The sequence below is a fragment of the Rutilus rutilus genome (assembly GCF_951802725.1).
Source record: "Rutilus rutilus genome assembly, chromosome: 7".
Taxonomy (NCBI): Eukaryota; Metazoa; Chordata; class Actinopteri; order Cypriniformes; family Leuciscidae; genus Rutilus; species Rutilus rutilus.
Window position 1 is genome coordinate 2,336,707 of NC_140221.1, and position 24,647 is coordinate 2,361,353.

At 37.3% G+C, this 24,647-nt stretch overlaps 1 protein-coding gene across 1 annotated transcript in view; it reads left to right on the forward strand.

The window, feature by feature from the left end:
- Window positions 1-24,647, forward strand: part of astn2 (astrotactin 2) — a 435,007-nt gene that overhangs the window by 199,098 nt on the left and 211,262 nt on the right. Inside the window, exons 5-6 of the mRNA XM_084413644.1 lie at window positions 11,015-11,116; window positions 20,696-20,839. Coding sequence (XP_084269770.1) covers window positions 11,015-11,116; window positions 20,696-20,839 — 246 coding nt within the window. The remainder of the gene's footprint in view (window positions 1-11,014; window positions 11,117-20,695; window positions 20,840-24,647) is intronic.

Here is a 24,647-nt window from a genome sequence, read left to right on the forward strand (position 1 = left end):
AGGGTAAGTATAAGGATTACATGCAAAAAAACAACAACACCAAAAAAATCCATATATATATATATATATATATATATATATATATATAAATGTGTGCAAGGTCACTGCTTGTTGTGCAGACTCGAGTGACACCTCAAATATTGCAGCTTTTAGAGGAGAGATTATTTTCTAAGCAATCAGACTTACAATTATTATTCAAATGCAGCTCGGCTGTTTGAATGAGTGCACAGGCAATTACTGTTGAGTGTCAGTCATATATTTGTCCATGCATTTTGCAGAGTGCATTTGATGTTTCATCCATTTGTAGAAAATAAGAAAAGAACAGCCCGGTGCATTAATATGCCTGCTCTCCTAAACGAGCCGTTAATCAAAGTTTGAGGACACGCATAAACCTGATGAGTGGTGTAGGAGTCGATGGAGCCGTAAACATCGCGCCTGCTCTCTGGGACCCGGAGAGATCAGCAATGTGCACCCCATGATTCTGGAGCATAAAATCTGTCAGCTTTATTTGTAGTCCACTTATGATGACTTCACTGGCCCTGGCCTGAGGTGCGGCTGCTTTTATGGCAAGTCGTCTCAATCTATTCTGAATATTACACTTTCTTGCTAAAGTGTCATGGGAGATAAAATTAGCAATTGTAATATAGTTTCAGAAATTAGCAGAATCCAGTGGCTTCTGTCAGATCATATGCTGTGCATATTGCTTGGTACATGTTTTGTATGTGTACAAAACTTAATATCAGCCTTAACCCTTAAATAACATTTCGTTGCCTTGTACCTGTACTTGTGTAATGACAATAAAGTTGAATCTAATCTAATCTAATCTAAAATGCATGAATGGTTTGCCAATCATTTTTGCATATTTGGGTCTTTAGCGACCTAACACGGATGGATCTCTACCTGTCATGGTAGTATAAAACTCTCTTGATATTAGATTAACAAATAAAGAAGAATAAAATGAAGCATGTTTTGTTACCATTTGCAGCTTGGAACCAAATTTTGGTGCTTTTTATACCATCATCACTGTCCTCGTCAGAGCTAATTTCCCAGTGCATTCAGCATCTGGCTCATATTCGCAATCTCAAGCATATTCTCAACACTATTATTCTCAACATCTTCAGCTCGACAGCTTCTTCACCAGATCCACCGTCAAGTGACAGTGACACTAATATTTGATAGCGTTCAGTACTTGCTCGCTGAGTCATTTCAAGTTTTGCTGATGATATTTCCTATTCTTTTGTTTTCTGCCTGCGTTAACTATGAGTGAAACATCACTTCATCATTGTGTATCAGACATTGCCACTTTGTGGGGAATTGCACTTATTCAGTCATTAAAGATTCAATTATTGTTGTGCTGATGAGTTCAATCAGGTGTATTTGATTAGGAAGAGCTTGAAAATTACATGTGCATGTACAGTATTCATGGTTACTGTGTGGCTCATGTAGTCTACCTAAACCAAGGCATATTCATGTTCCCTACATTGAGTGTTTTAACGATGATAGGGAGTAGCTTGGCAGTGATAGAGAGTAGTTCTCTGAGAAGTGGTTTTAGCCAAAAGTCGTTTATCCACATTGGGGAATCGCTACTTCTTTTTTTCTCTGAAGTTGTAGAGGTCCGCTGGCCACGGTGCTGAATCTGACGTGCTGTCCGTGGTGCTGAATCCTAGATTTTTACTATGAGACTGCTCCAAATTCTGCTCCAAATTCAAGAGAGAATGACTCATAGTTTGTAATTTTGTAAGTTTGTAATTACTGCAAAAAAAAAAAAAAGGAAAAAGGAAGAAACCTGCATTGTGGGATAATAGTGTACATACACAATGGTTTGTTTGAAGTCGCCATTATTGTGGTCATTGTTCCCTTCGGCTGAGAACTTGGAGCTAATTTGAATTTTTGTTTCTCAACAGTACACAGAAAAAGTTGTATTTAATTACCGCAATATTATTACAACCCCTGCTCTCTTAATGGCTATTAAAAGACTATAGACAACATTACTTATACTCTATACCACATAATACTGCTATATATAATGTTGACTGTGAATTATGACTACGTTTTTCTGCTTCATTTATTTACTTATTTATGTCTAATAGTTGTGTTCTGAGAGAATCTTAAAGTCCCCCGTGGTGAAAATCCAGTTATTAATGTTGTTTATATGTCTATGTGGTGTTTTTAATATGCTTTGAGACAAACCATGTGTAAATTCATAAGTCGACACCATTGCTGAGGATTTTCTCCTTAAAACTGCAGTGAACCAAAGACAGTCTCAAAAACGTGTTTCTGACGTCACAAACTACCTTGTAACCAATCAGATCAACGTGTGAGCGTCAACGAGTGGATCTCTGAGCTGAGTGAGTGAGTGGAGGCGGGGCTCATTTGCAAATTCATAGAACCGCGTATAAATGTGAAGGAAATCCCATATAAATGGGAAGGGAATCAACAGGCCTGCAGGTCATTTTAACCACAGGCTCATTCTCGGATGAAATTGTATGATGATGGTGACAGACTTTGATCTGAGAGAGAGAGAGAGGGGGGGAGAAGGAGAGAGGAAGAGAGGGAGAGAGGGGGAGAGGGAGAGGGAGAGGGAGAGGGAGAGGGAGAGGGAGAGGGAGAGGGAGAGGGAGAGGGAGAGGGAGAGGGAGAGAGGGGGAGAGGGGGTGGTTGGTGGGGGTTTGAAGGGAGTCGACAGGCCTGCAGGCAGATGAGGGGTCATTTTAACCAGCTGCTGTCTGTCCACATCTGGATGTAGATCACCTGTGGACTAAAGATGCTGTTTTGACAGAGCAGATTGTGCTGCACTAATTAGTAGAGATAGGAAAGCACAGATCACAGATGTCTGCTTGTTTCTAAATGGAGATTTTGCTCTTTGTTTAAACCATAGACTGTAAAAAAAAATATGTGCGTAGTGTGCGTGACGTCACCCGTAGTGTTTCTGAAGAGCGTTTTTGAAGCCCAAAGTGGGCGGAGCCGGCCGTCGCCGTCTTGCCAGTGTCACTCCCGGATAAACGAACATGTGCAGCGATGCGGATTAGCTGAGGTGACGTGACGCTAACAGACAGCAGACAAACAGCTAGTAGTGACATCAGCTGCAATCCACCTGTCACTCAAGTGGCCACGCCCTTAATTATGCAGAACTTTAAGGTTTAATATCATTTAAACTGATGAGTTATAAAACAAAATTCACCCCCCTCACAGTCGTCATGAAGGGCAAAATTAGCTAAATAGACCAAAACCACTTTTTGTAACAGGCTGTAAACATGTTTTTTTCTGCTGTAAAGTTGGGCATTTTAACATGGGAGTCTATGGGATTGACTCTCTTTTGGAGCCTGTCAGTAGTGGCCAGTCGATGAACTGCAGCTTAAGTCACTTCCATGTTGGATTCAAGAGAGAAATGCTATATAAAGTGCAAAGGCAACATCCAATAAAATGTATGTTGTCGAAATATATTAGTACACACAGAGAAAATTATGCAGTTGAATGGTTTACTTTGCTGTTCATGTTGACTCAAATGGAGTATCAACTCTCTAGGTGTTAAGAGGCAAACGGAGGAGGTTATTCAATCCCAAAATGACTCCTGACTGAGGCTTTCAGCCTCCAATAGAAGCCAGAGGTTTGTTTTGATTTTCATCTGCGCCGCTGGGTCACTTCCAGCTAAGAACCAGACGCTCACACTGCCAATGTCTGGATTCGATCGACAGTTGAATGCTGGGAAAACAACAGAACTCGAGCATTCAATGGAACATAAACACAGACTCCATTGCGGCTCTCAGCACCTCGTATTTTCACAGCCATCTGTCAAAGAGACACAAAACCCTGATGTATGGTTACTTTATTACACAGATCTGTATTTTATTAGCTGGAGGATGATTGAAACTTTGCCAAGAAATCATAATATTGCTCTGGAATCATTGAATTGCTTTCAGAGCTTTACGGCTGTCAGTCACCAAGTGCAGATCTCAATAGAAATGAATCATGCTCAAAATTGTCCATGACTTCTCTTATAAAGACATAAGAGCACACTCCACAGTGAATATGCAATGCAAACATGTTGAGGATTTGCAGACAGACAGTCTATTCATTATGTAATGAGCTATTTATTTTTATTCTATCCATCCATCCATCCATCCATCCATCCATCCATCCATCCAATGACAACCAATGTCAACACTTGACAATAAACCTCAGTATATTTATATTGTATAATGCAATAGCTAACATGATCTGATAATGAACACAATTTTACATCATTTATCAATTTTGGATAATGGTTATGTCTACATTTACAAATTCATTTTTTAACAGTTCAAGTTGTATAAATTAACACTGGCTAATCTACAGCCTTATGAATTAACATGAATGAGCAATAAAACGATTATAAATGAACTGACAATTTATTCAGCTTTTATAAACCTTGGTTAATCATTGGTCACAATACCTTTAAGCAATGTAAACAATTTGAACCTTACTGTAAAGTGTTGAACCTTATTATTAAGTTTTACCACTGAATAATGGTAACATTATTGTCCATTAATATAAACATTTTATTTAACATTTAACAGAACATGAAAGCAAATGAGTGGTGGCACACTACGCTTAACCTTCTTTAATACACTCTCTAGTAATGCCAGATCGATTTTCCCAGTAAGTGTAGGTGTAATCTCACACATCTCTCTGTGCTGAGCGCTGCCCGTCTGTCCTGATGTTCTTAATACCAGTCTTTACATGGCCAATAGTAACACAGGAACTCGAAGGACTGGTGACAGAAAGAGCTGCTTCTTCTCTCACCAGACAAGAGATTGTTTGTTTTATTGAATGAAGCGAGTTTCTTGCTATTCTGAGCTCTACATGTCCAGCAGATTTCAGATTTCAGATTTTTTGGCTAATAGGGATATTTACTTTTTTGAAGCAACGTGGATTGTGAAAAGATGAAAAAAAAAAAAAAAGGAAAACATTCAGAAATAACGACTAGTCTGCCTTCTATCCTGGGATGGATGGATAAATGTATGTATGGATGTATGTATGGATGTATGGATGTATGTATGGATGTATGGATGTATGGATGTATGGATGTATGGATGTATGGATGTTTGGATGTATGGATGTTTGGATGTTTGGATGGATGGATGGATGGATGGATGGATGGATGTTTGGATGTATGTATGGATGGATGGATGGATGTATGGATGTATGGATGTATGTATGTATGTATGTATGTATGGATGGATGGATGGATGGATGTATGGATGTTTGGATGGATGGATGGATGGATGGATGGATGGATGGATGGATGTATGGATGGATGGATGTATGTATGTATGTATGGATGGATGGATGGATGTATGGATGTTTGGATGGATGGATGGATGGATGGATGGATGGATGTATGGATGGATGGATGGATGGATGGATGGATGGATGGATGGATGGATGGATGGATGGATGGATGGATGTTTGGATGGATGGATGGATGGATGGATGTATGGATGTATGGATGTTTGGATGTATGGATGGATGAATGGATGGATGGATGTATGGATGTATGGATGTTTGGATGTATGGATGGATGGATTGATGGATGGATGGATGGATGGATGGATGGATGTATGTATGGATGGATGGATGTATGGATGTATGGATGTTTGGATGTATGTATGGATGGATGGATGGATGTATGGATGTATGGATGGATGGATGGATGGATGGATGGATGGATGGATTTAGTGACGTCACTAAAGCCACAGGCCCCGCCCACGAGTGTTGACAGACACTGCCGTTTTAACGTAGACCCGCCCTGATCGAGTTCACAGCGAGTTGTACACATCCGCCATCGCTGCACTGACGAGAATGTCTGCCAAGCGTTGTAGGTGTTGTGTGGCTGGATGTATAAATCCACATAGCTCTCTCTCTATTTACTCCCGAAATCTGAGGCAGCCGCTGAAGGATGAGGTGGAATTATTTTGTTTTCAAAGAAAATGCTCCCTCAACTCTACCGAAATTCGTTTATGTACTTGCGCACTTCTTATACTGTGTTTACTCGGCTCTTACGGTGATTTTCTGGAGTAAAACTGACACTTCATCTTTTGTGTGATGTACAATAAACTTGATTAAACTCATCAGTATATTTTTGATCATCATTCGGACCTGGTCCGAAACAGCAGACTTGTAGGCTATTACTAGTGGATACATACAAGCAGATGACAAATACGTTATAACCGTAATTAAACTAAACTATACCTGTTCCATCTCCATACAGCAGTCTGAGTCTGTAGGCATTATTGTGCGACTCCGAGTCGAAATGAACACCGTTACTGAGAGTTTCTGATATTATCATCATTCCGTGAGATGAGACTAAGCGCGAGCTCATGAAGCTCCGCCCCCTGTGCCGGCAGCAGCAGCTTATTTGCATTTAAAGGGCACACACTAAAACAGCGCGTTTTTCTGAGCACCAAAAAGTGACAATTTAAACATGCTGTAAAAAATTATCTGTTGGGTATTTTGAGCTAAAACTTCACATACACACTCTGGGGACATCAGAGACGTATTTTACATCTTGTGAAAAGGGGCATAATAGGTCCCCTTTAATAACCCTATCCGAGCAATAGTAATAAAGGTGAGTAAGGATTAGAGAGGGAAGCTGATAGAAATGTGTTAATTTGAGTGGTTTGAGTCAAAGACATCTCAGGAGTGTGTGCTACCAGAAGAGTCTAATAGAACTTTGTATTTTTGTCTTTTCTTACCATTTGAAATGCTTTGAACGTCGTCTTCGGGTTTCATTGGATCTGTGTGGGCTTCGGCTGAGAGGTTCCCATGGGCTTTTCCGATGTGTGTTTTGATTGTTTGATCCCGGGGATCAGTTGCCTTAATCTCTCAATCATTCATGGAGAAAATCTATTTAATCTCTCTGTCTGTGTGGTTGCTCTTTCTTTTTGCCTTTCTGAACCTTGAAGACTATTGCTAATGAGTGCCTTTATTTTATTACACTAAGCCAATTTGAGTCAGAACAGTGTTTAACATCGGTCCAGGAGGAGCGTTTCAGTGAGAAAGAAGGACGAACAAACACAGGCCTCATGAAGATGTTACTGACAGAAGGAGAGACCATGTAAAGCGAGACACTGCACTCATTCCTCCTGGGAAAATACATCTAAAGTTTGGCTAAATGAATTTAATGAAGTTTAAAAAGAAGTTTGTCCTTGAAAACGAAAATCGTTATGAATTTATGTGAAACTCTTTCGTCATTTGACCTGGACGTGTCTGGGTGAATCTTACAAAGATAGTCTGGTTACACTTTATTTTAAGGTGACATACTTACATTGTACTTATTCAAATAAGTACTTAGTAATATTAATTAACTACATGTACTTAGTAAAAGATATACAGTTGGGGTTTGGTTTAGGGTTAGTTACTTGTAATTATGAATAATTTACTGTTATAATATAGTAAGTACATGTAGTAACATGTAACTACGTCGCCTTAAAATAAACTGTTGAAATAAAGTGTGTATATATATATATATATATATATATATATATATATATACACTTTATATGACAGATTTTACAATGCAATGCAATTTCAAAAGAGGCTTAGATTATTTGATTAATTGTCTTAGCATATATATATATATATATATATATATATATATATATATATATATATATATATATATATAGACAATTAATCAATCTAAAATCTAAGCCTTTTTAGCGCAATTTTCCACCGGACAAAATTGCGATTAACAACTCATGATTTCTGTTCTGTTCTGTCTGTGCGCACCAATCTTGCACTTCTATCTACTCCTCAACCAGACCACCTAGAGACTTCGGGTTTTCGGCATTATGTTAAGGAAGGTCTAATTTCGGGAACGCACAAAAAAAATCCAGGAAAAGATTTTGGATTTCCTGGAAATTCCAGAAAAAATTCAGTTTTTTGCAAATTTCTCGGCAACCATAATAGCTATCGAGTTGAAACAAATTGCAATCGATAGCTTCTAAAATTTACAATAATATTAGAAAAAAGGATTTGATCAAAAATCTTTCCTTTATGCTTCAAAAATTGAATTTTGAGTGTTGTGATCCCATGACGTGAGAAAATTGCGCTAAAACACTCACTGAGTTTTTATTACTTGTTTGATATTACATTGCATTGTGACGTCACAGTTATTATTATTATTTTTTGTTTATTTATTTATTTATTTATTCATTCATTTATTAATTTACTTTCTTACTTAAATACTTCACTGTAAAAAGTGTCAATTGATATCTTAAAGGGGTAATTCTACCTGATTTAGCCCATACAAGTGTTTCGCTTGTATAAATCGATGCATTTAGTTTGATCTAGGGATTTTAAATAATACTTTGATTTGAATAAAACCATTACGTTTAAATGTTACTATTTTTAGGTTACCATTTCTTTCTGAGTTCATACAATTGAACGTTTCCAGTGTATTTTCCAGTTACAGTATTGCAGTAATGAGCTGTCAGGAAACACAAAGTCACCAAGCAGATGTTCACTGTCTTATTTATTTATTTCAGTGTTGGGGTTAAAATATGTGGAATAATATGAAATAATGCCCTGGAGATTCAGCACTAAAACTATTGTCCATAGATTCTGTCAAAATCCTTTCTCTTTCATTCTTCACTGAGATTGAAATGCCCATTGTGCCGTACACTTATAGACGTCCGGTGTGTAATTCACAGTAAATCTGTGTGTTGATTGCTCTGTTTCAGCAGAAAGTGTCCGCACCCTGTCGAGATCATGTGATGTAAACGGACTGTGAACTCCTGCAGTGGCTCGCTGAGCTTTTATTCTTTCTTGCGCTGTTCATCATCCGTTTGACGTGTTCTGTGATTGCTCTATACTGTGGTTAGGAGAAAGCCTCTCGAGTGCCCTCACTCCATTACGCTCTGTGAAGTGTGCACTCCCAGCATGCAATGCAATCAAGCAAAACCACTCTTTTAATTCCAGACGCTCAATAATCCTGCAGGCCTTGAAAGGAAAACCTGCAGAAAGGGAAACTTCGGGAGCGATTTCTCCCTCGCTTTCATCACACATGCTAATGTTGTTTCGCTAAACAGAATTTGTTTGCTGAATAAACAAGAGAACCCGTTTGTCGAGATGTGAAAGGCAACAGACGCCGTAATCTCTCTCTATTCATTGACGTTAACCTCTCATGAAGTGACCTTTCTTATTCATTCACTCTCCTCTTTTCATCTTCATTTCTATTTCATCGTCTCTGTTTTCTTCCTCTTTTGAGACTTTGCATTCAGAAGCTTTGATCCTGCGTTTCAAGTAGATTTCCTAACGCACAACTAAACGAGTCGGCCTCTTGTCGGAGATCGGGATGGATTTTTCTGGCAGTTTGGTTTATCGCTCCAGATCTTTCTTTATTAGCATGTGTGTGTGTGTGTTTGGGGTACTTGATTCGCAGGCAGACAACAGTTCTTTTATTTCACCGACCCATTTAGCCAACATATTTACTGTCGATACTACATTTCCTCCACACAGTAAAAGCAGTGTGTATCATGACAGTTCAAACGCAGGAATGCCCAGCGTGAATCAAAACATGCTGTATTTCTAAATAAGCTCAGTGTAATATTGTGTTCTGTTCTACATGTACACTACTGTTGAAAAGTTTGGGGTCTGTGATTATTTTTTTTATTTTTTTTTCATACAAAATGTTTTTTTTTATTCAGCAAGGATGCAATCAATTTATGACAGTAAACACATTTATAATGTTACAAAATGATATTTCAAATAAAATTTAACATTCTATTCATCAAAGAATCCTAAAAAAAATGTGTCACATTTTCACAAAAATATAAAGCAGCACAACTGTTTCCAACATCGATAATAATCATAAATGTTTATTGAGCATCACATCATCATATTAGAATGATTTCTGAAGGATCATGTGACACTGGAGACTGGAGTAATGATGCTGATGCAGCTTTGATCACAGGAATAGATTAACATAGAATGTTTTAAATCGCAATCATATTTCACAATATTACTGTTTTTACTGTATTTTTGATCATATAAATGCAGCTTTGGTGAGCAGAAGAGACTCATTTAAAAAAGCATGAACAAATCTTACTGACCTCAAACTTTTGAACTGTAGTGCAAGTGGTGGCAAATAAAGTAAGTTAATTAACAATATTAACACAATAAACAGTTGTTTCATCATTCTTACTGTAAATAAAACACATGCATTTGGCAGGCAGACATTTTGAAGTTTGTTCTCCTCCATGTTATTATTTGACAATATACAATAAAAATAGTTTTTTTACACAGCAGCCGTGGGAAAGATGCCTTCTTTTCTTTTTTTCTCTGGACAAATAGTCTTAAGACTATTTTCAATGTATATGATCTATAGATGAACAGATGAATTTTTCACAATACGATCTATAACATGCATTTACAAAATATGAATTCGATGCATGACTCAATATATCATGTTTCTTTTCTCACAATATCCCATCAACACGTTAGAATTTCATTTCAATCACAAATCATTGATGAGTTGTGTCGTGTAATGTGTATCGTATAATGCCTCTGGCCAACTGACCACATAAAATCTTGCTCACTCGAATCACTAATTAAAACAGGCATCAGTAACCACGAGTCCCTAAACACAAGATGACTTCTGCAAACGCTTTCCTCTGGTGTTGAATTGGAAGTGTTACACGTGTATCGAGTGCCTGAAATTGAATGTCTGTCGTTCTAAGAGTCCAGATGGCGTCTCTATAGAGCGGTGAGCTGTTACTGAGAGGGCAGCCCTACATACACTGACACATCACTGCTTTATGGACGTCACGGCATTCATTAAGCACACACGAAACATGAATAATAGTTTCACAGCTGTCGTTTTTGTTTTATTAGGGTCATTAAATGTTGAAATCCAAGGTGACATTGGATAGCCATTGTCAAAGTGTGAATATAACTACACAACACTTGTGTGCATCACGACATATTAGTATCTGTGAGATTACATAATTCTCTGTGTGTTTTTTGTGTGAAGCTGGAGGCATGTTCGTCCGTCAGGGAGATTCTGGATCAGAGATGGAGGATGACACTCAACTCAAGTTCTACACGGAGCACCGGGGCCGTCGCCGCAGCAGAGGTAACCGCTTTCATTTCACCAGTTTACTATTCATTTACAGACATTTCACACATCAAAACTTAATAAAGACGATCAGCCTCACGATATGGAGGCTTGTTTCCGCCACAGAATAAAACATTTTAAAATATATTTATGAATTGTTATGTCACAATTGTGAGTTTACATCTTGCAATTCTGCCTTTTTTTCTCAGAATTACGAGATATAAAGTCAGAATTTCATGATATAAAGTCAGAATTGCGTAATATAAAGTCGCAATTGCGAGATATAAAGTCAGAATTGCGAGATATAAAGTCAGAATTTCATGATATAAAGTCAGAATTTCATGATATAAAGTCAGAATTCCATGATATAAAGTCAGAATTGCGTTATATAAAGTTGCAATTGCGAGATATAAAGTCAGAATTGCGAGATATAAAGTCAGAATTGCGAGATATAAAGTCAGAATTTCATGATTTAAAGTCAGAATTGCATGATATAGTTGCGTGTTATAAAGTCCGAATTGTGAGATATAAACTCACAATTCTGACTTTTTTTTCTCGCAATTCTGACTTTATATCACACAATTCTGACTTTATATCTCACAATTCTGACTTTATATCTCGCAATTCTGACTTTATATCTCGCAATTCTGACTTTATATCTCGCAATTCTGACTTATATCTCACAATTCTGACTTTATATCTCGCAATTCTGACTTTATATCTCGCAATTCTGACTTTATATCTCACAATTCTGACTTTATATTACACAATTCTGACTTTATATCTCGCAATTCTGACTTTATATCTCACAATTCTGACTTTATATTACACAATTCTGACTTTATATCTCGCAATTGCGACTTTATATTACGCAATTCTGACTTTATATCTCCCAATTGCGAGTTATAAAGAGAGTATTGCGAGATATAAAAACTCAAAAGTCAGAATTGTGAGTTTATTTCTCAAAATGGCAAGTTTATGTCTCACAATTTTGACTTTATAACACGCATATCTGAGATAAAAAGTCAGAATTGTGAGAAATTTTTTTACCGCAATTACCTTTTTTTTAATTCTGTGGCAGAAACAAGCTTGTATCTCTTGAGTCATAATTCATGTCATAATTCAACGTCTTTTAATGTCATCTTATAAAGAGTAACATCTTATGTTACCTTCCACCAAAAAACTGTTTTCTTCTTTTCAGCCAAAATATGTTTGTGTGTAATATGTGTGATTTTTCTGCACACTGTCAAATATAGCACATAACAACCATACTGCAATTCAAGTTGTACACATGTAACAAGACAAACCTTTGCAGCAAACTCACTTGGATTCTTCCCAATCAAAAGCCACACTCGACCAAAGGCATGCAAGGAATGGCAAGGCTGTACAGAATTATCTGACAAACGTGATCACAAATGCTTGACAGGAATCTTTGAAATGAGCAAACACATTAAAAAGAGCAACAATTTAGTGGTTTATTAGAGCCAAATCATTCTCACACGGCAAGACTTTTCCCTGTCAACATAATGACGAACATACCTTTGTACAAGCTGAATTATGGTTCAAAATACAGTGCAAAAATGCAGCAGAACGGATGGCAGGTTTGTGAATTTGATATGGTTTAAACTAGGTTTATTATGGTAAGCTAAAACTAAAACCATATTCATTATTTGAAATAAAATAAATGTTAATTGAATATGAGTATAGTTTAACTTAGAGTAATAAAATAACTAAAACCAAAAACTAAGAAAAACTAAACGACACAATTACTAAAACTTTAACTACGACTAAAATTAAACCAGAAAATATATAAAATAAAATCTAATTCAAAATATTGACAAAAAGTACAATATAATACACACACGTATGTATATATATGTATATTATATATATTATATTGTATTGTAGTTTTTGTTAATATTTTGTATTTTGTTAATATTTTGTATTTTGTTAATATTTTGAATTAGACAATATATATATATATATATATATAATAACACTGGTTTAAACGTCCACTATTTAATGTTAAAGCTGAGTTTCATGAATACGTGAAGCCAAACTGGACATTTATTTGGCTGGAATAAAGATCTGTATATGGAAAGCAGCTCACCGCATCTACATAAACGGAGGAGGGGAAAATCAGTCACTTCCCGTTGTTATTTTATCAGGGTTGAGAGACAAACAACTCCTGGTAGAGATGATTAGCTCAGCGTGTGTCCTGCAGTCGCAGTCATCTATCACCAGCTTTCAAAATGGCCCGCTGAGAATTTATGACGATGCACATAGCAGGACCTCAGAGGAGACGCTCATCACTGTTCACACTGACATCGCTTTCAGACCACTTCACTGCACATGGTGAATTTAATACCCAAATCTACACTATAAACTACAACTGCGTTCCAAAACCCAGAGCAGACGGCATATGCTCACACTCTTGCATGATCTTTTGAAAAGGTAGGCAGTATTTTCTAAAAGTCATGAACGTTTCCACACCCAACGCAGGTTTACTGGAAAAAAAACATGCCTCTGCATTTGTGCAAAACACTAAAAGCGTTTCTTTACCTGCAGATCACTGCAGCTTCCAGATGAAATGAACTCTGGTGGGAGTAAAACACCAACAACTGTTATTCCTTTTCACAGTAATTATGATTACAGTGGCAGATTATCAATTAATAAAGTAGGGATGCACCGATATGAACATTTTGGCCGATACCGATAACCGATAATTCTTTATATTTGAAAGCCAAAAACCCATATATTGTCCGAAAAATCCAAATCCACATTTTTATATAATTTTTAAAAGCCTGATTACAAAAGCAAAAGTCACAGCGTTAAAATCCATGTCCCAAACACACCGTTATAAGGATGTTCCCATTATAATTGTATGTAGCCGATATGATCGACTTGCGCTGCATGTTGCGCTAAACTATAGTTTCCTTTTTTGAAGTGATTTCAATCATATATTTCAAGCAATTCAAAATCATCATGTTGAACAGTGCGCTGAAGGAAATAATACATTATTTATCGGCTTTAATATATCTGGCAAAAAATTGTATTGGTCCGATAACGGTGACATTAAAAATGAACATATATCGGCCGATACCGATATGGTGGCCGATATATCGTGCATCACTGTAATAAAGACGGATTTTCATGCACAGTTATGATCTAAAAACACTTTTATCATAGTGCATGATTTGTAAACTAATATATTTTGATGTTTGCATCACATAAGCTCCAATATATGTTTTTTTTTTTTTTTTTTTTACTGAAATGTATTTGTGCTTCTAAAACTAATATCATAGATGACATTTATAAGTATTCAAAACTAAATCACAATTTGACAAAATTCCAGCTTTATTGGAAATGATCCACAATAAAAATAGTCTACCTAGAAATAGTCTAAAAACTAACCAACTAAATAAATAAATAAGCAAACAAACACACCAAGTCAGAAGGCTGGGTAGCCGGTGCGGTTAATCCCGGTGGTGGATGCTGGAACTACACCATTCTGCAAGCGGTCAGCGTATTTCTCCTTCGATGGCCATTCAAATGTGTTTGTGTATGCTGACAAATAATTGTATTTCAGGCAACACATTTAAACTGCCTGTTTGCTTGTGTAAGGCTCTTAAAAACATGAAATGGACCTGTTTTATATTTTATATCTTGAGACTGTGGTATTGGACCTCCTCCCAAGGCAAGCATCACTGCTGTTATTGCTCATAGTTCTTCCACCCACTTTAGTCTCAGCTTGCCCCACACTGTTTGTGCTATGGACATGAATGAGACCTTAAATCTTACAGCTGGTGTGAGGTGTGCGGTTACACTCTTCTAAATGATCAGGCTTGCAATTTTTTACCTGGAGGATTATAAAACAGGTACACAGACCAATATTAAACCCAAGCTCTATCTAGAGACCATTTTATATTTGAGGCAAAAATAAATAAATAAAAAAAGGCACTGGGTTTTTCACAGTTATCTTCTGCACTGTATTTGCCATTGCAAAACTATTAATTTAGAGGAATATGAAAAATAAATTGCAGAGGACAATTTATTTAGCCCTGAACGTTCTTCTCAGTATTATGTCTAAATCGAGCCGTATTAAAAGCCGCATTGGTAGAATTGGTTAAAACTTGCTCACTATCAACCCTGGTAGCTCTAAGCAAAAGAGACAGAACAGGGTTCATTATTGATCCTCAAGACCAATATTTGCTCTTCTGAGCCACTAATAGCCATGAATTACTCCATTTTAAAGGATGTTCTATAAGGAATATATTTATGGAGAGACAGAGAAAAAGAGAGGGGAGGTTCAGAGAGGATCTATCCTTTAGTGTATATTTGATTTGTGTGCTTGTTGAGCAGTGATTTTCAGTTTGAATGTGAGATGGAAAGTGGTCCTTGAACAGCCCTCAGACAGAGACTGAAGTTAGACTTTGAGTCATTGCTTTGCAGAAAGATGAAGAAAGCGAACTGAAGCACTGCAGAAGTAAACAGAAGAGTGGGCTGCGTTTCTACAGTTGTGTGTGTATATTAATGTGTGTTTGTTTGTCTAATCAGTGGTTGTCCTGCTTTCTGTGTATGCATGAGTGTTATCATTGCACAGCCAGTAGTGTTGCTGAGCGTTGTGTGAAAGATGCTCTCTAGCATGAAAGTGTGAAGGACAGGCGAGTGTGAAGCTGTGCTAAGCTTCGTCAAGGACTTGCTCGTTCACTTCTGAAACCCGCGAGTGTGTGTGTGTGTGTGTGTGTGTGTGTGTGTGTGTGTGTGTGTGTGTGTGCCTTCAGCGTTCATATGCTGTTGTGTTGGTACATATGCTAATGCGGTCTTCGGTCTTTAACAGTGATTGCAGTCTGTTTCACATTTAAAGATGTGTCATTGTACCCCATTATTTCAGTGACTGTTACATGACTAAACACTGCAATATTCCTCATATTATGTTTACGTTTCTTTATGTATTAGTCAAATATACAGTATGATATGATATCATTATTTAAACACTACTTACATTTTTTAAAGGAATTTATTTTGCAAAAATATCAGATCTTTTTTTTTTTTTTTTTTTGGTCTTCTCAGCTAATACTATGCAAACAGTCAAATAACAAATAAACAGAGGATCTTAGATTAGTGGTCAATAAACATTGAATATTCAATGGTGATTCTTAATTCTCGTATTTTCCCAGTGTTTAAGGGACACTGTAAAGTCCTCTGACAATGCTTTCTTCATGATGCTGCAACACCAGATCTACAGAGGCCAGTGTTAGCCCGATTCTCAAAGAATGATTATTTTTAGTGGATCAAAAACATACAGCATAACTGCATATTTTAAGAATAACTTGACAACATACTCGTCAACTCTTTAGAGCTAGCAGTGAGGGCTTGGGCTGCAGGAGTAACAATGATGCAGCACAATTGTCAGTTATATTTTAGACAGAGTATTGACACGTTGTTTACGGTCAACGAGAATAGTTTCAAATCACAGAACCAATGCAACACCAAAAAACACACAGTAAAGGCATTTTATTCCTGAATGATTCAGTGTTCTTGAACACATCGGTTGAGTGAATAATACAATGACTCACTCATAAAAAACAGGTTTTAACAATGTAACGGTTGTATAAAAATACATCAAACAAAGTATACCAGGTTTAATTTAAAGATTAAAAAGATATTCAAGTCGTCTTTTTGTTCACTTTACTGTTTTGCATTAAAGGTGCTGTATGTAGGATCCAGCGGCCTCTAGCGGTGATGTTTCAGATTGCAACAACAGCGCTCGTGCTCGTGAAAAGCAATAAAGTTACAACTGTAGTCTTTCACATCAGATAACGTTAGCAAATGGTCGGCGTTAGCTGGCGAACTAATGATGTCTAACTTGAGCCAACTAAAGCACAAAATCACAAAATCACAATATATTTTACATGCTTTGAAGTATTGTTAGCTTACCTGTCCAAAAGGATGAAAGCCAACTCAGGGTCTGTTTTTATACCTAAAAAACAAAGCGGAGGTCTCTCCATAATTCAAACGCTCTGCCAATGTTGATCAGATTGACGTTTGGCCTGACGAGCTTCAGCAGATAAATTTTTTTTTTTTTTTTTTGGAGTTTGTGTTGGAGTCTGTGTTGTGCTGGAGGCAGGTCGTTTTTTGGTGTTATCAGACTCCATGTCGTTAGCTGCAGTGCCGTCGCAATAGACTGTATATATAAAACGGAGAGGCTCGGAAGCGCGCATGCACGTCACATCCGGTGGATTTCGCAGAAAATCCGACCCGGAGACTTCACATAAAAATAGGAATACTGGCCTTCAGAGGTAATAGCAAAACGCGAAAAGTGGATCATTGTAATGTGTGATTACAACCCCTTCACAGACGGGCAATAAAAAAAGGATTCATTTTATAAAAAAAGTTACATACAGCACCTTTAATGTCAGTGCACCAAATGCATGTTTCTATTTTAAAATGTGTCATGCGTATTAACATGCTAACATTTAAAAACATGTCTAACACATTAATTTATCTTAGTTAATGTTAGTGTCAACCTTTACTAACAAAAGCAAAAATTAAAAAGTTGTATTTTTATTGACTAATTTTAGATTAATAAACAGATATTAATGTAGTGGATGTATTTCTCACTTAGCTAATGCATTAATATTGGGACCTTGCTGTAAAGTATTACCAAATAATGTTTTATTTTAAGATGCACTACATTGCAACACACACACACACACACTAAGATCTATGAAATAATGTGCGTTCAGGATCATGTTTCTGTTATCTAAAAGCGACCCAGTTACTCGTGAGATCAAGATCTCTTCCAGATGGTGACTTCGTTTCATTTTTGTTTATTTTGCACTTTTGTTTACCTGTGTCCACGTCCACTTGCTCAGCGTCCATCATCTGTTTTTTAAAAAACTATCTTCTCGATCTCCAGTGGAGATTGTGCTAATAATGCTGGGCTGTACGCTGACTGCTACATCTAGAAACAGATTGTTGTGGAAGAGACGTGGGAGACTGTGAATATTGCAGTGTGAAGAAGAAGAAGAAGCCAGGTGTGACCTCGCCGAGGAGCGACAACTAAACAAACACAAGCATCTGTGAGACGTTTGGATGCAGCCTAGAGAAGTCTCAGCGTCTTGAAGTTTGCTTAAAGAGAGTTACTTTCACTCTTTATTGTATTCCCACCATAACACTTAGCTGGGGATATCTTAGCACAGTTTCCAAGCAACTGTTATTTTTAGGCTATCTCTGATATCTAAATCATGTTGGATAATGATGAAAACCCATTATCTGTTTTTCTGCATAAATCAGTCACGTCTTAACAAGGACTTTTAAACTTAGCTAATTAAAGAATAAAACAAATAGAAAGTTTAATTGTTTGTAAAAGGCCACTAATACATGTGTTGACAAGTATAACATTTCTCAGATCTGGTGCTGGTTTTAATGGTTACCTGTTACAGGCTGTTCTTCGACTTTATCCTGCAGGATATCCAAAGAATCTGATCTTCACTAAGGCTGTCAAACCCTGTTAGTCATTTCTCAATATGTGTGGATGTTTCAGACACAGAGGAGGACATAAGCTTTAGTTTAACCTCTGTCTCTCAGATGAATCGCTCCTGTTCAGCTATTCTTTCAATGTTACATAAGTCTGATCGTCATCACTGAGCTTTTGAGACATGGGAATAGCACTCTCACTCTCACTCCCACGTCCACTCCATAGGGAGTTTGAGGATTCAATTTATAGACTGGCTGTCCTCAGACAACATTGGGACACTTGTCTCTCCTCGTGTTATTATTATATTAGAGGTGCTCGCTGTATTTTTTATATTTTATTTTTTATTATTATTATCATTATTAAAATAAATTGATTCCTTTATTCAGCAAGGATGCATTAAATGCTATGATTGGTTGGTTAAATGGATTAAATGTCAAAAGCAGATCACAATAGCAGAGAGTTGTTAACCTTGGGTCAGGATTGACAGGCTCTGCACAGTTAAAGTGGTGGTATAATGCCCTTTTCACAAAAATAAGTCTCTGATGTCCCCAGAGTGTGTATGTGAAGTTTTAGCTCAAAATACCCCACAGATATTTTTATATAGCATGTTAAAATTGTCACTTTTTGAGGGTGAGCAAAAATGCACCATTTATGTGCTTGTTCCTTTAAATGCAAATGAGCTGCTGCTCCCGGCACAGGGGGCGGAGCTTCAAGAACTTGTGTCCTTTTACATCACACACACATGCACTGAAAATTTCAAAAACGTTTAGCCTTTTATGTTCAAACCGGAGTCAGACAATGATGGAGAGACTCAAGAAGAAGTGACAACATGTAGAAGCAACAGGACATTTCTGAATGGTTAGTTGATGAGTTTATGTAGCTTATGTGTAGTTATCTTCTAGTCATTGATTAGCATATTCTGTCATTATAATCTATAAACCGATTTCCCGGGGATTATGTACATTTTAGGGTTAGTGATGTCACTAATCCTGGAGGAATGTCCTGTAGTCTCTACCAGCCGTTTGGTGTAGTCCTTAAAAAGCAACTTCTGTAAAAGAAAATATCTGTATAAAGTGAAATCATAATCAACTACCTCTTTAAATCGGTCTGCTCTGTGTGAGAAAAATGTTCTTAGAAAGTCGTTGCCAATTTTAGATGATACATCTCACACTTTGTATTCAGAATTTGATATCTTTCCTTTGGGAAGACGATACAGAGTCCTCAAGTGGAGAACTGTTAGAGCTTCTAGTCTAGATCTTATGTGTCAAATGCAGTTTTACTCATTTGAAGCATAGGTGTTTTTCAAAGTTTTTTCTTTTCTTTTTTCGGTAACACTTTATTTTACAGTGTCCTTGTTACATATGTTGCATGTACTTACTATAGTAATAAGAGTAAATTATGCATAATTACATGCAATTAACCCTCAACCAAATCCTAATCCTACCCTAACCCTATAGTAAGTACATGTAGTTGATTATTATTACTCAGTACTTAAATATATAATTACACTGTAACAGTGACACCTTAAAATAAAGTGTAACCCTTTTTTCTTCTCACATCCTAAAGTTACGAGGAAAATGGAAGTACGCAAATACCCGAGTTTTTATGGTTCATGCATGTTTATGATGTCTTGTGTTCTGTACGTTTGCATGTTGATGCTGCAGATATTGCCCTTTGAAGGGACAAATAAAGAGTACTACTACTACTACTACTAAATTGCACAAACGTGACAGTAAAAGCATTTGTTGCAATGTTATAAATAAAATAAAATAAAATTTATTATTTTTATTCATCAGAAAAATCCTGGAATAAAATGATCATAGTTATCACAAATATATAAAGCAGCACAACTATTTTCAATACTGATAAAAATCATAAATGTTTCTTGAGCATCAAATCATCATATCAGAATGATTTCTGATGGATCATGTGACACAGAAGACTGGAGGAATGATGCTGAAAATTCAGCTTTGATCACAGGAATAAATTACACTTTATTATATATGCACATAGAAAACAGTTATTATGAATTGTAATGATATTTCACAACATTACAGGTTCGTTTAAAGCTGACACGGATCTGTATAATCATGTTCCTCTGTCTGTTCCCACAGGCTGTCCGCAGAGTCCCATGAGCAAAGCCACGCTAACACTGATCACCGTCTGCACGTGTGTGGTGGCGGTGGTGTACGGCACACAGTCCTGTCCGCTCTCCGTCAAGGTCACGCTCCACGTTCCCGAACACTTCATCGCTGACGGTGAGCATCTCCTGACAGTCACAGCGTGCATCTCTGCATATATCTGTAAAAGATGTGTAGGTGGTATAGCCTTCGGCCTCAGGATATTTTCTTATTGTTGGTTCCAGTGGTGCGGACTGAACTGGTAAAAAAGGCATTTAAAGGGATGGTTCGGAGTAAAATCAACCTAGGGTCCTTTGCACCATGACCTCGAGCCAAACATTATTAAAGTTAGAGCTTATTTAGAGATATCAGCCGGATGGCTTAGTGCAGGCGCTAATGGATCCAAGGCTGTATCTGGTAAATTACCCCACTAATAATGTCCAGAATGGCACCAAACTTCTACAGTCGTACAAATAGGTTCTGTACTCATAAAACGAGGCATTGGAAAGTTTGTAAGTACATCAGGAGTTTATTTAAATAACACTTGCCTGACGGCTCATGCTACCGCTAACCCGGACGTCGACGTCACTTCAGTGGTTTGGGAAAAGCACGTAAAAGTCCTGGCAGAAAGTGATGCATAAGGATGTAGTGTAATGACAAATTATATTTTTTTTCCGAAGTGTTCACAACTTAGTGTTAACTAATAATTGTTGCAAACTGGTACTACCAACAAAATATTAGTGCATTCCTGGAACTGAGAGTCGTTACACTACATCCTTATGCATCGCTTTCTGCAGGACTTTTACGTGCTTTTCCCAAACCACTGAAGTGACGTCGACGTCCGAGTTAGCGGTAACTTTCCTATGCCTCATTTTATGAGTACAGAACCTATTTGTACTACTGTAGAAGTTTGGTGCCATTCTGGGCATTATTAGTGGGGTAATTTACGAGATACAGCCTTGGATCCATTAGCGCCTGCACTAAACCATCCGGCTGATATCTCTAAATAAGCTCTGACTTTAATAATGTTCGACCAAGGGGAGCTCCTTCTGTCTGGAATAATCTGCTAAATAAGTTGAATCTCAGGGAGTTGGTTTCATTGGACATTTTTTAAAGTGATTTTAAAAGACTTGGAGACAGAAACATTTTGCCTGATTTACCTATTTTATTTTTTAAATTTGCCTGTGTGTTTTCTAATACATGTATGGATGTATGTTATTTGTTAAACTCACGTGAGTTGTGTGCTGATAATCTTGGCCAGGATGCTCTTGGAGAAGATATTTTTTAATCTCAATGTGCTTTCTTTCCTGGTAAAATAAAGGTTATAATAATCTCACAAAACCTTTTAACAATGTCATGAACTTTACTTTAAGACCATTAGGAAGCTCTTACTGCATTACAGTAGATTCACTTCAGCAAGACAAAAAACATCTTTATATGTGAACAAAAGACTAAATTAAATTACCCGCTTCTCTTCAGAAGACTTGGAATACACAGCTCGATTCATATGGGTTTATTATACGATCTCTTTGTGAATGTTTTGAAGCATCAGAGTTTTGAGTGAATAGACTTTCATTGGAGGGTCAGAAATGCCTCGGACTCCATTAAAAAAAGCTTAATTTGTGTTTCCGAAGATGAATGAAAGTCTTACGGGTTTGGAATGACGTGACAGTGAGTAATTGATGAAAGAATTTTCATTTTTAAGTCAAGTCATTTTCATTTATATAGTGCTTTTAACAATGTAGATTGTTCCAAAGCAGCTTTACAGTGATAATAGGAAATTAAAGTAACAGAGATTTATTGCTTTACAGCAGCTCTAGAATAAAGTTAATGTCCAGCTAAAGTTAGTTTTGATTGATTCACTTCCGTTGCAGAGATCATTGGTTATTAACTTAGGGGCCGCTGACACGTTCTATAACTGAAAACTCTTAAGTTCTTTCTGTGCAAACTTTAAAAACGCGAACCAGTGAGAACTCTGATGGCGTGAACATGCGTAGTTTTAGATAAACCAACTTTTTAAACTTTTATAAGAAAACAAAGATATCGTGTCTCAGCGATTCTGCAGAATGGTGAGGGTTTGAGAGAGAGCAGAGGTCAGACGACACTGAAGAGCATCTTCTGTCCTCCAGAAACCTCCAGTTAAAGCCATGTGATGCTGATGCTGCAGTCCAAGATCCTGGACCATCTGTCAGAGATGCTGTCAGCTGCTTTAACCCTCAGAGAACAAACATGACGGAAACACACACACACACAGTTTATAAAACTGTTTATAAAAGCTGTGAGATGATCTGTGTGCCATACACGTATATATTTTGAATCTGTCTTCAATAATAGTGAGACTAGTGAGACTGCAGGTGTTTGTATTGAGGTGACCTAAATTGCAGATAACACCTGGGCGCCATATTGCTACTGTGTGTGTGTGCCATATATTATTACTGTGTAATAGTTTCTTTAACCTGCTTGCTGGACCCTTATTATGATTATGATTAATTTGTTGAAAGACTGGAGCAGCGCACACACAGAGAAATATTAGAATATACTATACAGTATATATGAATATATTAGTGAAGACATTATCACATTGTTTTCTACTGGTTTAATGATAGTGTCGTTTGTATCCCAAACCGCTAAACAAAGCCTTACAGAAATCTGCACATCACTGGATTCAAATACAAACGTGATCTGGTTGATTTATGAGCCTTTTCATTTGCTAGGACACATAAAATGGCACACACACACACACACACACACTGAAACCCTCAATAATTTGTCAAACTCATTTCAGACATAGTTCACTGCTCTTAGCTATATATTTAGCGTATGCAATAGCCTTCCTGTTTATGAGGATTATAAACTGTAAAAAAAGGACAATAAAGTAAAATGCATGGCACATTTTGAGTGCGTCCATTTGAATTATATCTATGGTATTCATAAAAAAATAAAAATAAAAACTGGCACTGTATATATGGCATTAGCACTGCTTGGCTGTTAATAATGTTCTTTATTGAATTATGCAGCCCTTTGATGGTTTATGATGCCTGATGTGCCACAAATAATTACTTCAAAACAAATATCAAAGTGTACTGACTAATAAAACAAAATAAATATTTAACATATAGGTATAGTGTGTGTCTCACTCACACACACACACACACACACACACACACACACAATGTGCCCTATCTTGCAGAGATCCGCCCACAAAGTTACTTGCGTTTTGCGTTTGATACTTGTGTTTCAGATCGTTAAAATAGGGCCCAATATGGATAAAAGTATTGGGACACATCTCTTAATTCTTGAGTGCAGCTGAACTGAATTCAGACCCATTGCCACAGGTGTATAAAAGCAAACACCTGGCCATGCAGACTGCATTTACAAACATGTGTGCAAAATAAGGAGCTTCTGAAGAGCTCAGTGAAATCAAGCGTGTTACAGTGATAGGATGCCACCTTTGCAATAAGTCAGTTCGTGAAATTTCATCCCTGCTAGATATTCCCGGGTCCACTGTAAGTGGGATTATTGAAAAGTGGAAGCGTTTAGGAACCGCAGCAACTCCACGTCCACATACTGTAGAGTCACCGGGTGAACCGGTCACTGTGTGCTGACTCTGAGGCACATGGTGCGTAAAAGTCGCCAACGCTCTGCTGATTCCACAGCCGAAGAGTTTCAAACCTCCACTGGCATTAATATCAGCAGGAATACTGTGCGGCGGGAGCTTCGTGGAATGGGTTTCCATGGCCGAGCAGCCTCATGCAAGTCTCACATCACCAAGTACAATGATATGCATCAGATGGAGTGGTGTAAGGCTGCGTTTACACTTGGCATTAACATGCGACCTGATGTGTTGTCCACATACACACATTGAAAAGACAAGTGTAAACGCGCTTCTGATGGGAATGTTATCCGATCAGCGTGTCCAGGTTCGGAGGGAGTCAAGGACGCATTG